Source organism: Mytilus galloprovincialis, chromosome 2, assembly GCF_965363235.1.
Source record: "Mytilus galloprovincialis chromosome 2, xbMytGall1.hap1.1, whole genome shotgun sequence".
In the NCBI taxonomy this organism is placed as follows: Eukaryota; Metazoa; Mollusca; class Bivalvia; order Mytilida; family Mytilidae; genus Mytilus; species Mytilus galloprovincialis.
This window is the reverse complement of record NC_134839.1, coordinates 86,318,110-86,335,215: the sequence shown is the minus strand read 5'-3', so window position 1 is coordinate 86,335,215 and position 17,106 is coordinate 86,318,110. Positions and strand designations below refer to the sequence as shown.

Sequence of the window (17,106 nt, the reverse complement as noted above, 5' to 3'; positions counted from 1 at the left end):
TTAGTATGACTTCAAATTTAACAGCAACCTTTATGATGTCCAGAAATTGCAGACAAATAGCAAATAGGTGTATGTCTTACCATATGGTTCTGGTACAAATCCATTGACAGAACAACCTCCATAGATTAACTGTGGTGGTGCAGGAGTAACGGGTCCAACAGACCCTACACTACATAGCTACCATCGTACAACTTACCATATACACTATACATAACTACCACCGTACAACTTACCATATGGTTCTGGTACAAATCCATTGACAGAACAACCTCCAGAGATTAACTGTGGTGGTGCAGGTGTAACAGGCCTATACATAGATACCATCATACAACTTACCATATGGTTCTGGTACAAATCCATTGACAGAACAACCTCCAGAGATTAACTGTGGTGGAGGAGGAGTTACAGGTCCAACAGAGCCTACTGATTTTTTGCAGATAAATCCTATTTGTTGGTTGCAATTGTCATCATTCCAGTTCCCTATTAAAACCATTGTAAAACTGCATAAATTGTTTATTAACCTTTCATACTATTACAAGCAGTTTAAGTTTGTTTACACTAGAACAAACCCGCGAAATGGCGGGCATATACAGCTTGTAAACTGTTGTAGGATGAATTTTTGTTAAAGATATTATGACTGGAGAATTTCATATAAGGTATCAAAAGCCCTCTCCCTTTTTTCCAAAGTCCGTTATGTGTTTCCTTTTTGTTAAATTCAATTATTTTTCGTGTTTCTGGCATTATACCACAATTATTCTTCCCCTTTGCTACAATGAATTTTTTGGTAAAAGTCAAATTAAATTAAAAAATTTGCACCGCTTCAAACAGGAAATAAATGAAACTGCTTGTAGACCATTATTATTTTAATAAAATGTGCTTCTAGGACAATCCATCAGTGCTTTTCCTTTTGAGAGCCCTATTAACATGCCAATGGTAGGATTTGAATTTCGTATAAATGACTAAGGCTCATTTGAGGGGTGGTCTGAGGGGCCCTGATCCCGAGATCCCGGGCTTAAAAACATGAAATGATGAGGTGCGTATTTTAACGATCATATCCCGACATCCCGAAATTAAAAAAAATATATTCCCGCATCCCGTAAAGATCAATCCCGAAATCCCGAGGTTAAAAACACCCGATCCCGACGTCCCGAATAAGTCATGCCTCCCTATAATCTCTACCCTACTTTCATTTTGGCTAAATCACGACTTTCACTTTCAACAATAAATTTTTATGCCCCATTTATGGGAATTATGTTTTCTAGCCTGTTCGTCTGTCCGTTCGTTCGTCCGTCCTTCTGTCCGGCTTCAGGTTAAAGTTTTCACTTTCAACAATAAATTTGTATGCGCATTTGTGGGAATAATGTTTTCTAGTCTGTTTGTCTGTTCGTCCGTTCGTTCGTCCATCCGTCTGTCCCGCTTCAGGTTAAAGTTTTTGTCGAGGTAGTTTTTGGTGAAGTCAAAACTTAGTAAATATATTCTTTATGGTATGATCTTTCTAATTTTAATGCCAAATTAGAGATTTTACCCCATTTCACGGTCCACTAAACATAGTAAATGACAGTGCCGATGTGGCATCCGTATACTATGGACACATTCTTGTTTCCACATGTTTTACTTATTTCAATATATATATATATATATATGCAACTGGTATGACTCCTTAGATAGTAAATATTTTAGAAAAAAGTAGACAAAATACAGAGAGTCTCTGTATATTATTAGTATTAATGAATGGGTGTTTTTATAATGGCCCTGTTATATGTCCAAGGTCTGTAATAATGGTTGAGGAAGTCTGTAATGGCCAGAGGCAACGCCGAGGGCCATTACAGACATCCGAGGCCATTATTACTGACAGAGGACATATAACAGGGCCATTATAAAAACACCCATTACTAAATACATTTATTAACCAACTGAACAAAAGTGTATGTGTTGCTGCCAACTTGATGTACTCTCTTACTCTTTTGATGACAGTTTAGTTTGAAAAAATAATTTGTACTTCACCATGATAAAGCTTTAAATATACCAAATATCCAAAATATTAAGTTGAAAGAAGTTATGTGTTGAAAAACAGGATGAACAGTGATCCCTTTATATGGTTCTTTAATGTTGGTTGCTGGTTACTAAATTAAATAAAATGAAAAAAAGGTATTATACTCTTTACAACTTGATTTTATTATTTTTATTAAAAACCCTAACTGGGCTTAATACAGACAAACTGGGCATTAATACAGGGCCATTACAGAAAAACAGGGCCATTACGGAAAAAAACAGGGCCATTACAGAAAAACAGGGCCATTACAGAAAATATGTTATTTTTAATAAACAGTCATTTTTGGCAATAATGTACTTAGTTGATTAATAAAGTAGTATAATCGTAGTTTACAGGTGGATAAACGCGAAAACATAATTGTCTCTAAGGAGGTATAATAGTTGTGGTTGTTGCTTTCTAAAAGCCTTGATATGGAGAACGCTCTGATTGGCTTATCTATTTTTCATTTTTGTAATCTATCATACGATTGGTTGTTCTTGTGCATGTTTAAAATCGGAAGTCTTATCTTTGACTAAAAGTCAGTCTGATAACGGAAACAATATCTGGACACCTATTTTGTCGTTTTTCTCCCAAAATAACTGAATCTGAATAATCATAAAAATGGATGACAAATGCGACTATGCATGTTACCTAAAGAACACAGAGGCATGATGAATAATTTATTGTGGAAGGAAGAGAAGCGACACACAAAATGAGGTCTTCTCGTTTAATAGTATAGATACCTCGAGAAAGATGTATGGAAAAAAATATAATATACACAATATGAATTAAACACATAATGTACTACATATAATTTCAAAAAAAAATAAAATATGATTAATTTCTTTGCTTTCAAAACACTATTAATTTATTCTTTAAGGTGGCATTAGCTATTATTTAAACAAAAAATAAAACTAGAGGCTCTCAAGAGCCTGTGTCGCTCACCTTGGTCTATGTGCATATTAAACAATGGACACAGATAAATTCATGACAAAATTGTGTTTTAGTGATCATGATGTGTTTGTAGATCTTACTTTACTGGACATTCTTCTTGCTACAATTATCTTATCTATAATGAACTTGGCCCAGTAATTACAGTGGAAAATATATTCTAAAAATTTACAAAAATTCATGAAAATTGTTAAAAAATGACTATAAAGGGCAATAACTCCTTAAGGGGTAAACTGACAATTTTGGTCATGTTGACTTATTTGCAGATCTTACTTTGCTGAACATTATTGCTGTTTACAGTTTATCTCTATCTATTATAATATCCAAGATAATAACCAAAAACTGCAAAATTTCCTAACTAGAGGCTCTAAAGAGCCTGTGTCGCTCACCTTGGTCTATGTGCATATTAAACAAAGGACACAAATGGATTCATGACAAAATTGTATTTTGGTGATGGTGATGTGTTTGAAGTTCTTACTTTACTGAACGATTTTGCTTCTTACAATTATATCTATAATGAACTTTGCCCATTAGTAACAGAGAACTATATTTGGTAAAAATTTACATAAATTTACCAAATTAATGAAAATTGTTAAAAATTGACTATAAAGGGCAATAACTCCTTAAGGGGTCAATTGACCATTTAGGTCATGTTGACTTATTTGTAGATCTTACTTTGCTGAACATTATTGCTGTTTACAGTTTATCGCTATCTATAATAGTATTCAAGATAACCAAAAACGGCAAAATTTCTTTAAAAATTACCAATTGGAGGGCAGCAACCCAACAACCAGTTGTCCAATTCATCTGAAAAATTCAGGGCAGATAGATATTGACTTGATTAACAATTTAACTTCTTGTCAGATTTGCTCTAGATGCTTTGGTTTCATAGTTATAAGCCAAAAACTGCATTTTACCCCTATGTTCTATTTTTAGCCGTGGCGGCCATCGGACACATTTTTCAAACTAGATACCCCAAAGATGATTGTGGCCTAGTAGTTTCAGTGGAGATTTTGTAAAAGATTACTTAGATTTATGAAAAATGGTTAAAGATTGACTATAAAGGGCAATAACTCCTAAAGGGGTCAACTGACCATTTTGGTCATGTTGACTTATTTGTAGATCTTACTTTGCTGAACATTATTGCTGTTTACAATTTATCTCTATCTATAATAATATTCAAGATAATAACCAAAAACAGCAAAATTTCCTCAAAATTACCAATTCAGGGGCAGCAACCCAACAACCGATTGACTGATTCATCTGAAAATTTCAGGGCAGATAGATCTTGACCAGATAAACATTTTTATCCCGTCAGATTTCCTCAAAATGCTTTGGTTTTTGAGTTATAAGCCAAAAACTGCATTTTACCCCTATGTTCTATTTTTAGCGGTGGTGGCCATCTTGGTTGGTTGACCAGGTCACGCCACACATTTTTTAAACTAGATACCCCAAAGATGATTGTGGCCAAGTTTGGATTAATTTGGCCCAGTAGTTTCAGAGGAGAAGATTTTTGTAAAAGATAACTTTAATTTACAAAAAATGGTTAAAACTTGACTATAAAGGGCAATAACTCCTAAACGGGTCAACTGACCATTTTGGTCATGTTGACTTATTTGTAGATCTTACTTTGCTGAACATTATTGCTGTTTACAGTTTATCTCTATCTATAATAATATTCAAGATAATAACCAAAAACAGCAAAATTTCCTCAAAATTACCAATTCAGGGGCAGCAACCCAACAACCGATTGACCGATTCATCTGAAAATTTCAGGGCAGATAGATCTTGACCTGATAAACATTTTTATCCCCATGTCAGATTTCCTCAAAATGCTTTGGTTTTTGAGTTATAAGCCAAAAACTACATTTTACCCCTTTGTTCTATTTTTAGCCGTGGCGGGCATCTTGGTTGGTTAACCAGGTCACGCCACACATTTTTTAAACTAGATACCCCAAAGATGATTGTGGCCAAGTTTGGATTAATTTTACCCAGTAGTTTCAGAGGAGAAGATTTTTGTAAAAGATTACTTTTATTAACGAAAAATGGTTAAAAATTGACTATAAAGGGCAATTACTCCTAAACGGGTCAACTGACCATTTTGGTCATGTTGACTTATTTGTAGATCTTACTTTGCTGAACATTATTGCTGTTTACAGTTTATCTCTATCTATAATAATATTCAAGATAATAACCAAAAACAGCAAAATTTCCTCAAAATTACCAATTCAGGGGCAGCAACCCAAGAACCGATTGACCGATTCATCTGAAAATTTCAGGGCAGATAGATCTTGACCTGATAAACATTTTTATCCCATGTCAGATTTGCTCTAAATGCTTTGGTTTTTGAGTTATAAGCCAAAAACTGCATTTTACCCCTATGTTCTATTTTTAGCCGTGGCGGCCATCTTGGTTGGTTGACCGGGTCACGCCACACATTTTTTAAACTAGATACCCCAATGATGATTGTGGCCAAGTTTGGTTTGATTTGGCCCAGTAGTTTCAGAGGAGAAGATTTTTGTAAAAGCTAACGCCGGACGACGACGGACGACGGACGACGGACGCCGGACGCAAAGTGATGAGAAAAGCTCACTTGGCCCTTTGGGCCAGGTGAGCTAAAAATTACTAATTCTGGGGCAGCAACCCAACAACAGGTTGTCTGTTTTGTCTGAAAATTTCAGGGCAGATAGATCTTGTCCTGATAAACACTTAATTCCTGGTCAGATTTGCTCTAAATGCTTTGGTTTCAGAGATATAAGCCAAACTCTACATTTCGCCCCTATGTACTATTTTTAGCCATGGCAGCCATCTTGGTTGGTTGGCAGGGTCACGCCACACATTTTTAAAACTAGATACCCAAATGATGATTGTGGCCAAGTTCGGTTAAATTTGGCCCTGTAGTTTCAGAGAAGATTTTTTAAAAGAATACTAAAATTTTAGAACTAGAGGCTCTCAAGAGCCTGTGTCGCTCACCTGTTACTGTATTTACTGATGTCAGCCATCTTGGTTGGTAGGCGGGGTCATTAGACACTTTATTTAAATAGATACCCTAGTAATGATTGTGGCCAAGTTTGGTTAAATTTGGCCCATAGTTTTAGAAAAGAAGATTTTTGTACAAGTTAAAAAAATGACGAAAAGTTGTTCAATATTGACTATAAAGGGCAATTACTCCTTAAGGGGTCCTCTAACAATTTTGATCATGTTGATTTATTTGTAGATCTTACTTTGCTGAACATTATTACTGTTTACAGTTTATCTCTATCTATAATAGTATTCCAGATAACCAAAAACTGCAAAATTTCCTTAAAATTACCAATTTTAGGGCAGCAACCCAACAACGGGTTGTCCGATTCATCTGAAAATTTGTAAGGGGATAGACCATATTCTGGTGGACATTTAAATCTTGAAAGATTTGCCCTAAATGTCTTAGTTTCAAAGATATAAAGCAAAAACTGCATTTTACCACTATGTTCTAATTTTAGCCATGTCGGCCATTTTGTTTGGTAGGCATGGTCATCAGACACAATTTTTTAACTATATACCACAATGATAATTGTGGCCAAGTTTGGTTAAATTTGGCCAAGTAGTTTCAGAGAAGAAGGTTTTTGTACAAGTTACAAAAAATGACGAAAAGTTGTTAAAAATTTACTATAAAGGGCAATAACTCCTTAAGGGGTTGACTGACAATTTTGGTCATGTTGACTGATTTGTAGGTCTTACTTTGCTGAACATTATTGCTGTTTACAGTTTATCTCTATCTATAATAGTATTCAAGATAATAACCAAAAACTGCAAAATTTCCATAAAATAACCAATTCTGGGGCAGCAACCCAACAACAGGTTGTCCGATTCGTCTGAAAATTTCAGGGCAGATAGATCTTGACCTTGATTAACAATTTTATCCAATGTCAGATTTGTTCTAAATGCTTTGGTTTCAAAGATATAAGCCAAAATATACATTTTACCCTTGTGTTCTATTTTTAGCCATGGCGGCCATCTTGGTTAGATGGCCTGGTCATCAGACACATTTTTTAAACTAGATACCCCAAGGATGATTGTGGCCAAGTTTTGTTAAATTTGGCCCAGTAGTTTCAGAGGAGAAGATTTTTGTAAAAGTTTACAGACGACGGACGACGGACTCCCGACGACGGACGCCAAGTGATGAGAAAAGCTCACGTGCTCACTTGACCTTTCAGGTCAGGTGAGCTAAAAATGGTTAAAAATTTACTATAAAGGGCAACAACTCCTTAATGGGTCAACTGACAATTTTGGTCATGTTGACTTATTTGTAGATCTTACTTTGCTGAACATTATTGCTGTTTACAGTTTATCTCTATCTATAATAATATTCAAGATAATAACCAAAAACATTAAAATTTCCTCAGAATTACCAATTCAGGAGCAGCAACCCAACAACGGGTTGTCCGATTCATCTGAAAATTTCAGGGCAGATAGATCTTGACCTGATTAACAATTTTACCCCATGTCAGATTTGCTCTAAATGCTTTGGTTTTTGAGTTATAAGCCAAAAACTGCATTTTACCCCTATGTTCTCTCTTTAGCCATGGCAGCCATCTTGGTTGGTTGGCAGGGTCACGCCACACATTTTTTTAAACTAGATACCCCAATGATGATTGTGGCCAAGTTTGGATTAATTTGGCCCAGTAGTTTCAGAGGAGAAGATTTTTGTAAAAGATTACTAAGATTTACGAAAAATGGTTAAAAATTGACTATAAAGGGCAATAACTCCTAAAGGGGTCAACTGACCATTTCGGTCACGTTTGACTTATTTGTAAATCTTACTTTGCTGAACATAATTGCTGTTTACAGTTTATCTCTATCTATAATAATATTCAAGATAATAACCAAAAACAGTAAAATTTCCTTAGAATTACCAATATAGGGGCAGCAACCCAACAAAGGGTTGTCCCATTTATCTGAAAATTTCAGGGCAGATAGATCTTGACCTGATAAACAATTTTACTCCAGTCAGATTTGCTCTAAATGCTTTGGTTTTTGAGTTATTAGCCAAAAAGAGCATTTTACCCCTATGTTCTATTTTTAGCCATGGTGGCCATCTTGGTTGGTTGGTCGGGTCACAGGACACATTTTTGTCGAGCCTTTCGACTTTAGTCGAAAAAGCGAGACTAAGCGATCCTACATTCCGTCGTCGTCGGCGTCGTCGTCGGCGGCGGCGTCCACAAATATTCACTCTGTGGTTAAAGTTTTTGAAATTTTAATAACTTTCTTAAACTATACTGAATTTCTACCAAACTTGGACAGAAGCTTGTTTATGATCATAAGAAAATATCCAGAAGTAAATTTTGTAAAAATAAAATTCCATTTTTTCCGTATTTTACTTATAAATGGACTTAGTTTTTCTGCGAGGAAACATTACATTCACTCTGTGGTTAAAGTTTTTAAAATTTTAATAACTTTCATAAATTATCCTTGATTTGTACCAAACTTGGACAGAAGCTTGTTTATGATCATAAGATAGTATCCAGAAGAAAATTTTGTAAAAATAAATTTCCACTTTTCCGTATTTTACTTATAAATGGACTTAGTTTTTCTGCGAGGAAACATTACATTCACTCTGTGGTTAAAGTTTTTAAAATTTTAATAACTTTCATAAACTATCCTTGATTTGTACCAAACTTGGACAGAAGCTTGTTTATGATCATAAGATAGTATCAAGAAGAAAATTTTGTAAAAATAAATTTCCACTTTTCCGTATTTTACTTATAACATGTATAAATGGACTTAGTTTTTTTGCCAGAAACAAAACATTCACTCTGTGGTTTAAGTTTTTAAAATTTTTATAATGTTCTTAGACCATCCAGGATTTCTACCAAACTTAAACAAAAGCTTGTTTCTGATCATAAGATATTATTCAGAAGTAAATTTTGTAAAAAAAAAAATCACTGTTTCCGTATTTTACTTATAAAAGGACTTAGTTTTTCTTCCAGTTAACATTACATACAGTCTGCAGTTAAAGTTTATAAATCATTTATTAGATTCATAAACTATCCTGGATTTTTTTACCAAACTTGGAAGCTTCTTTCAATCAAAAGACAGTATCGAGAGGGAAATTTTTATTGATGTTTTTCCTCATTTTTGTTGAGTGTGCGATTAACAGCAAAAGTAGGCGAGACACTGGGTTCCGTGGAACCCTTACGAATTTTTTAAACTAGATACCCCAATGATGATTGTGGCCAAGTTTGGTTTAATTTGGCCTAGTAGTTTCAGAGCAGAAGTTTTTTTTTAAAGTAAACGACGACGGACTCAAAGTGATGGAAAAAGCTAACTTGGCCCTTTGGGCCAGGTGAGCTAAAATATATCATCATTTTGTTGTTCAAACATTAATATAAGTGAAATATTGAATGATTTCTCTAGTAGCAGAATTTAATTTAGAAACATTTTTATTTATTAATAACTTCATATCTTTCTTCCTTGTACTAACCATTAGAGGAAAGCAATCCTGCACACCTTTCACCTCCAAATGCATCATTGGGTTCGTTTCCATTCCAGCTCCTAAAATCAAGTACAGAGCCGTCACTCCACCTATAAATAGATCCTCAAATAAAATATTTTTCTTTTGTTACAAGTAGAATTTTCATTTCAACATTTTCAGTGTTTAAAATAGTCAAATTTACACACACAAAAATATGATTTTATCTAAGGTTGTTTACAACAATGGATTGGTTTCTTTTTTTCTTCTTTTTTTCCATATGATATAAACATGTTATAGATAATATATTTGGCTGGTTTTCTAGGGGGAAATCCATTTCTGCAGTCTTTATAAAGCTTGACCACCTTAAGAAAAAAAGTTGTTCTCCTGGATAAAACCAAGATCATCATTTTATTTTTCTCAATTAAGCACCAATTAAAACAAGAATGTGTCCCAAGTACACCGATGCCCCATCCGCACTATCATTTTTTATGTTCAGTGGACCGTGAAAATGGGATAAAATCTGTAATTTGGCAATACAGGCAAAACGAAGACCAATAATAAAATATATAGATCCTTCCATTTTGCTGAACTAGTATACAGTATTGTTTAGCAGGGTTTTTAAGCTAGGATTTTGAGAGCTTTAGTCACTTTTGCGCACTATGAAAATCAACCTTTTTTTTTGTGTAACAGCAAGGGACCAAGGATGTATCTTACTAGCTTCATTTTTGACTTTGTCAAATTTTAAAAGCCTAAAGCATGATTGGCAATCAGAATTGTATGATTTGACTGTATTGGCCCTTATTATGAAAGATTCAGAAATGGCATGTGGAAACTTAGTTCACAATTTCTCTTCAGTTTGTTCCACAGGACATTCCTAATCAACAAAAGTTGGATTCATTTTTTTTTAAACAAGGAATCACAGCAAAAATTAACTTGCAATGATTATATATCACTGCATAATCATTATCCTTATAAAAGGTCTAAATGGATATTTGGAAATCATTTCTATTAAGTTGGAACTGTATAAAATCCTTTTTGGAACGAGTATAATGACTGAAAGGAGGTTGTAAACAAATCAAGAATAGATCACGTTTACTACTTTCGGTTTTAAAATGAAACGAAAACGGGAAGTGACACGTGGATGATAAATTCAAAATGAGTCCGGATTCATCACGAAATTATAATTTTTCGGTTAAAATTCCTTTAGTGAGAGATAGATATTTGTCTCTCTTGTTTAATTGATTCTAAATTATTTCGTATTTTACGTTTTTAATCAGGATCTATAAATAGTCACACAGGAATACTTTTATGCATGCGTAGCACACAGTACAGAAAGCACCTGTTTATCTCGTGAAGACATCTCTGAACGTTTTGAATAAAATTCTATATTTCAAATGGAAATTGTCAAAAAGTTTTTGATGGCAATTTATATCAATCATGACGAAAATGCATTCAAATGACAAATCTACGACAAAAGAACTTCAAATTGTGATCGTTTGAGAAACATTGAGATTCAAATGCGAACTGTCAGGGGGTAATAATTTCAATCAAATGACGAAACTATACTCCTGTTTGTTGAAAAGCCAACTGACTGATTCTTCTGGGGAAATAATTATGATGGTCAATTATGAGGTTTATTAATAATTAATGGATTAGTGACCCATCCGATGGCGATAACTGGATTAGTTGCAATCACAACTTGTAACACCTGTTGAAAATGTTAATTATCTGGGTGGTCATAAACTTGTCAAAAACATAAAGACAGGTAGATTTGTAGTTTTTAATGTGAAAATATTTTCACACTTTTTTTTTGAAATACTTTCGTCAATGCGAAAACCCTTTCATAAATTACCAAAGTGATGAGCGCTAGCAAAATCACTGTTTTTTAGGGGGTAGCTCCCCTCTGGTTACAGGATTTTCTTGCTGCTTTGAAGACCCATTGGAGGCTGTTTTTAGATCATAAGTCCAGTTATTGTCTCTTGAATACATTTCATGTATCAATTCTCTATTCTAGATACATAAGCAAGTCTTATCTGGATTAATAAGGTTTTATAAGTTTTGCTATTTATACAACACTGTGTCTAAACCACACCTGCAAAAATTGTTCGGACTCGATAGTATCTAACACCCAGCACAAATTATGAGGGAACATCAATAAACAGAAGAAAGGAAGGTTTCTCCTTATTTTTTTTATTTCTTTTATGATATCGAAGAATATATATACATATACAACTATTTCCTATTGTGAGATGCAATATTTTCTACAACCATTCTATATATTAACGGAGAAATAAGTAAAAATGCACGTCAAAATGACAAATTGAGTGAACCTTGTCTCGAAATTGTTTAATTTCTCGTTAAATTGTTCACATTGTACGGAAAGAAAAGTACGGGAAGATAGATACTGACACGGAGATTGCAAAACTTGTCATTATGAGCATCTCAATACTTGTATTTCTGAGTATGGAACGACAGAAATGGGTCATGTCAAAATGGAACTGGCAGGTTTTGTCATAGATTTCACAATGCATAACCCGGTTTGGTCAAATAAAAAAAAATCATAATCGCATTACATTATAATTGATTATTTAACTTCAGAGTTAAAAAGGAGACAGGACAACGGCTTATTATTTATATGATTCAAAAAATAATAAGCAAACACTTGAATTTGTACTCTTATACAAATTTTTTAAAAAGCAGAAAAGAAAAAAATGATGGTGACAACGTAAATTGAGGTTGAAACTCTCTAAATATGCGTTTTCTATATGAATTATGGAAAATATGTTTAAACTTGAAATTAGAGTTTACGGTCTTAAAAATCGAAACACACAATTGAAATGTGATTTTCTCGCACAATAGGATGGGCACCTTTATAAGTAATCTTATCATTATATGTATGTAATCTTTTTATGATCGTTAAAAATCTTCTTAAGGATAAACGTTGATAATAAGACAAATGTATATGCATGCATAATCGACATAGAAAATGAATGTTTATAGGAAGAAAAGGATTAAAACTACCATGCATTAAAAGTAAAATTTATTTATCACTTATTGTAACTATACTACTATGTATAAATTAGTATAAAAGTCTCAGGTCATCGACAAAATTCAATAATAATTATTTTGTTAACCTTACTATAAAAACTAGAGGCTCTCAAGAGCCTGTGTCGCTCACCTTGGTCTATGTGCATATTATACAATGGACACAGATAAATTCATGACAAAATTGTGTTTTGGTGATCATGATGTGTTTGTAGATCTTACTTTACTGGACATTCTTCTAACTACAATTATCTCTATCTATAATGAACTTGGCCCAGTAATTACAGTGGAAAATTTTTTCTAAAAATTTACAAAAATTTACAAAAATTTATGAAAATTGTTAAATAATGACTATAAAGGGCAATAACTCATTAAGGGGTAAACTAAAAAATTTGGTCATGTTGATCTTACTTTGCTGAACATTATTGCTGTTTACAGTTTATCTCTATCTATTATAATATTCAAGATAATAAGCAAAAACTGCAAAATTTCCTTAAAATTACTAATTCTGGGGCAGCAATCCAACAACAGGTTGTCTGTTTTGTAGATCTTGACCTGATAAACAATTATTCCCTGTCAGATTTGCTCTAAATGCTTTGGTTTCAGAGATATAAGCCAAAATCTACATTTCGCCCCTATGTACTATTTTTAGCCACGGCGGCCATCTTGGTTGGTTGGGAGGGTCACGCCACACATTTTTAAAACTAGATACCCAAATGATGATTGTGGCCAAGTTTGGTTATATTTGGCCCAGTAGTTTCAGAGGAGAAGATTTTTTATAAGAATACTAAAATTTTAGAACTAGAGGCTCTAAAGAGCCTGTGTACCTTGGTCTATGTGAATATTAAACAAAGGAGGCAGATGGATTCATGACAAAATTGTGTTTTGGTGATGGTGATGTGTTTGTACATCTTACTTTACTAAACAGTCTTGCTGCTTACAATTATCTCTATCTATAATGAACTTGGCCCAGTAGTTTCAGTGGAAAATGTTAATAAAAATTTACAAATTTTATGAAAATTGTTAAAAATTGACTATAAAGGACAATAACTCCTTAGAAGGTCAATTGACCATTTCGGTCATTTGACTTATTTGTAAATCTTACTTTGCTGAACATTATTGCTGTTTACAGTTTATCTCTATCTATAATAATATTCAAGATAATAACCAAAAACAGCAAAATTTCCTTAAAATTACCAATTCAGGGGCAGCAACCCAACAACGGATTGTCCGATTCAACTGAAAATTTCAGGGCAGATAGATCTTGACCTGATGAACAATTTTACTCAGTCAGATTTGCTCTTAATGCTTTGGTTTTTGAGTTATAAGCCAAAAACTGCATTTTATCCCTATGTTCTATTTTTAGCGGTGGCGGCCATCTTGATTTGATGGCCGGGTCACCGGACACATTTTTCAAACTAAATACCCAAAAGATGATTGTGGCCAAGTTTGGATTAATTTGGCCCAGTAGTTTCAGAGGAGAAGATTTTTGTAAAAGATAACTAAGTTTTACGAAAAATGGTTTAAAATTGACTATAAAGGGCAATAACTCCTAAAGGGATCAACTGACCATTTCTGTCATGCTGACTAATTTGTAAATCTTACTTTGCTGAACATAATTGCTGTTTACAGTTTATCTCTATCTATAATAATATTTATAGATAATAACCAAAAACAGCAAAATTTCCTTAAAATTACCAATTCAGGGGCAGCAACCCAACAACGGAATGTCCTATTCATCTGAAAATTTCAGGGCAGATAGATCTTGACCTGATAAACAGTTTTACCCCATGTCAGATTTGCTCTAAATGCTTTGGTTTTTGAGTTATAAGCCAAAAAGAGCATTTTACCCCTATGTTCTATTTTTAGCCATGGCGGCCATCTTGGTTGGTTGGCCGGGTCACCGAACACATTTTTTAAACTAAATACCCCAATGATGATTGTGGCCAAGTTTGGTTTAATTTGGCCCAGTAGTTTTAGAGGAGAAGATTTTTGTAAAAGTTAACAAAGACGACGGACAACGGACGACGACGGACGACGGACCCAAAGTGATGAGAAAAGCTCACTTGGCCCTTTGGGCCAGGTGAGCTAAAAATGGTTAAAAATTGACTATAAAGGGCAATAACTCCTTAATGGGTCAACTGACAATTTTGGTCATGTTGACTTATTTGTAGATCTTACTTTGCTGAACATTATTGCTGTTTACAGTTTATCTCTATCTATAATAATATTCAAGATAATAAGTAAAAACTGCAAAATTTCCTTAAAATTACTAATTCAGGGGCAGCAACTCAACAACGGTTTGTATGATTTGTCTGAAAATTTCAGGGCAAATAGATCTTGACCTGATAAACACTTTTACCCCCTTGTCAGATTTGCTCTATATGCTTTGGTTTTTGAGTTATAAGCCAAAAACTGCATTTTACCCCTATGTTCTATTTTTAGCCATGGTGGCCATCTTGGTTGGTTGGCCAGGTCAGGCCACACATTTTTTAAACTAGATACACCAAAGATGATTGTGGCCAAGTTTGGATTAATTTGGCCCAGTAGTTTCAGAGGAGAAGATTTTTGTAAAAGTTATGGACGACGGACGACGGACGCCAAGTGATGGGAAAAGCTCACTTGGCTCTTTGGGCCAGGTGAGCTAAAAACGGGTCTGTACTGTCGCAATTGTGTTATGATGATCGTATACACTGACATTGGTCAATATATTTTGACAGTATATACGGACAGAAAGATTCAGTTTATTTCAAAGTGGACGTTAATAGAACAGCTTTTATATACCACCGAGCGTAGAGAGCCGAACAATATTTTCACTATTTTTTGCTTTAAAAAATTGTTAAATACAAGGATCAGTATAGTTCTGACAATCAAAGGCGGGGCAGGGGGTGTGCAACATATACGTCTTCTAGATTTGCCACTTATCTTATAAAGTGTATACCAAATTAAAATATTGTAAGAAATAAGAAAACAGGGACACCCGCGAAATCCGATCATGTCGGAGTTTGATTATGTTTGTTATAAACATTCTCATTGATATTTTTAAACAAGCGAGACCAAGTGATTGAATTCATAGCGTTTTGAACTATTTGTATAAAGCTGCATATGTCAAGAGTTAGAAGGTTTGACTGCAACATATACAAGTATGGAACACAGATCTAACGATTTTTTTCTGTTTGCCATATGTCCATTGCCCTTCCCCTTGACCTCATTTCTATATTATTTTTCCTTTGGCCACATGACGTGAACTTATTTCCTTGACTAATTGGAGAATGTTAAGGGTTTTGTGTTGTTGGTTTTAATTATTAGAATGTGTTCATGTCCGTCTGGCAGGATTCATTAGACCTCGACTTAAATGGTTCCATAAACAATCGGTTAAGTTTCTGTGACCATTTTTTTTTTTGATCTTACAGACCTTCAAAATAAATTGAATTGCGATCATTTAAGCATTTGTGACATGTCAGTGCGTACAAAACAATATGTCTTATTTATTTTTGTTGAAAAAAACCGCCAGTGAAGTTGTTTGCTATGTCCGAATAAGTTATCTCGTTCGTGAAATATGGTATTTTCAGTTGTTACAGATTTTTTTTTAAATTCAAGATCGGTGCAATTTTGTTTGGAATTCTTGGTTGTTTTCAGCTCACTTGACTGAACAGGAAAAGTCTTTTTTTTTCACCACTTGGCACCGGTCAACCGTCGTCCATAGTCTTTCAATATAATTTTTTTACATAAATTTTTACATCTAAAATTACAAGGCTGCATTTTACAAACCGTATCTAAAATCATATGTCTTTTTTAATTATAATTAGGGTATAAAGTTTACTGTGACCCCGCTTGTCAACCAAGATGACCGTCATGGCTATCAAATAAACATAGGACATGCTAGTGCATGATGTCAATTATTTAAAAACAGCCGTAGACATAGAAAATTCGAAAGGGCCAGATGATTATCGTCAAAATGTTGAGCTCTACCATTTGTCCATTTACTTCAAAATTCTCACATTACTTCTTAAAGGACATATTGCATTGCCCTGAAATGACGAATTTCAAGTTTTTTCATCAATTTCTATCTATTATTTTCAAATATATAAAAGTAATATAGCAAAATGATAAGGAAGACAAGATATACAAATAAGTCGACTTGGCCTTTAATTACGAGTTTTTTTTTTCATTTATTTGCGCTTTTACACGCCGTCACAATTTTGACAGGACGTATTATTGTTTACATCCGTCCGTCCGTCTGTCCTTCCTTCCATCCGTCCGTCCGTCTGTCCTTCCTTCCATCCGTCCGTTCCTCCATCTATCAGTCATTCTGTCCGTCCGTCCGTCTATCTATCCGTCTATCCTTCTGTCCAGCGTAAACATGTCAGAACAGCTTATCTCATTTTCATGAAACTTAACATAGTTATTTCTTATAATGGTCAAACGATCTGCAAACCTTTTAGTGAAAATCAAATTAAATCTTTTTGAGTTACAGTACTTTGTAAGTAAAACAGGAGTGTGTTTTTTTCTGAGGTTTTTTTTAACATGTCGCGCCATATCTCAAATTTTTTTTATCATTATTGCATCAAACTTTACATACTTCTTAGTTATATAAATCTGAACTTTTGCATACTTTTTGGTG

The 17,106-nt window shown here is 34.0% G+C and overlaps 1 protein-coding gene across 1 annotated transcript in view; it reads right to left on the bottom strand.

Annotated features, from left to right (window-relative positions):
* The window catches only part of LOC143064701 (macrophage mannose receptor 1-like), a 93,394-nt gene that overhangs the window by 19,328 nt on the left and 56,960 nt on the right, over positions 1-17,106 (bottom strand). Inside the window, exons 32-33 of the mRNA XM_076237735.1 lie at positions 9,447-9,547; positions 337-480 (exon numbers count right to left, since the gene is read on the bottom strand). Coding sequence (XP_076093850.1) covers positions 337-480; positions 9,447-9,547 — 245 coding nt within the window. The remainder of the gene's footprint in view (positions 1-336; positions 481-9,446; positions 9,548-17,106) is intronic.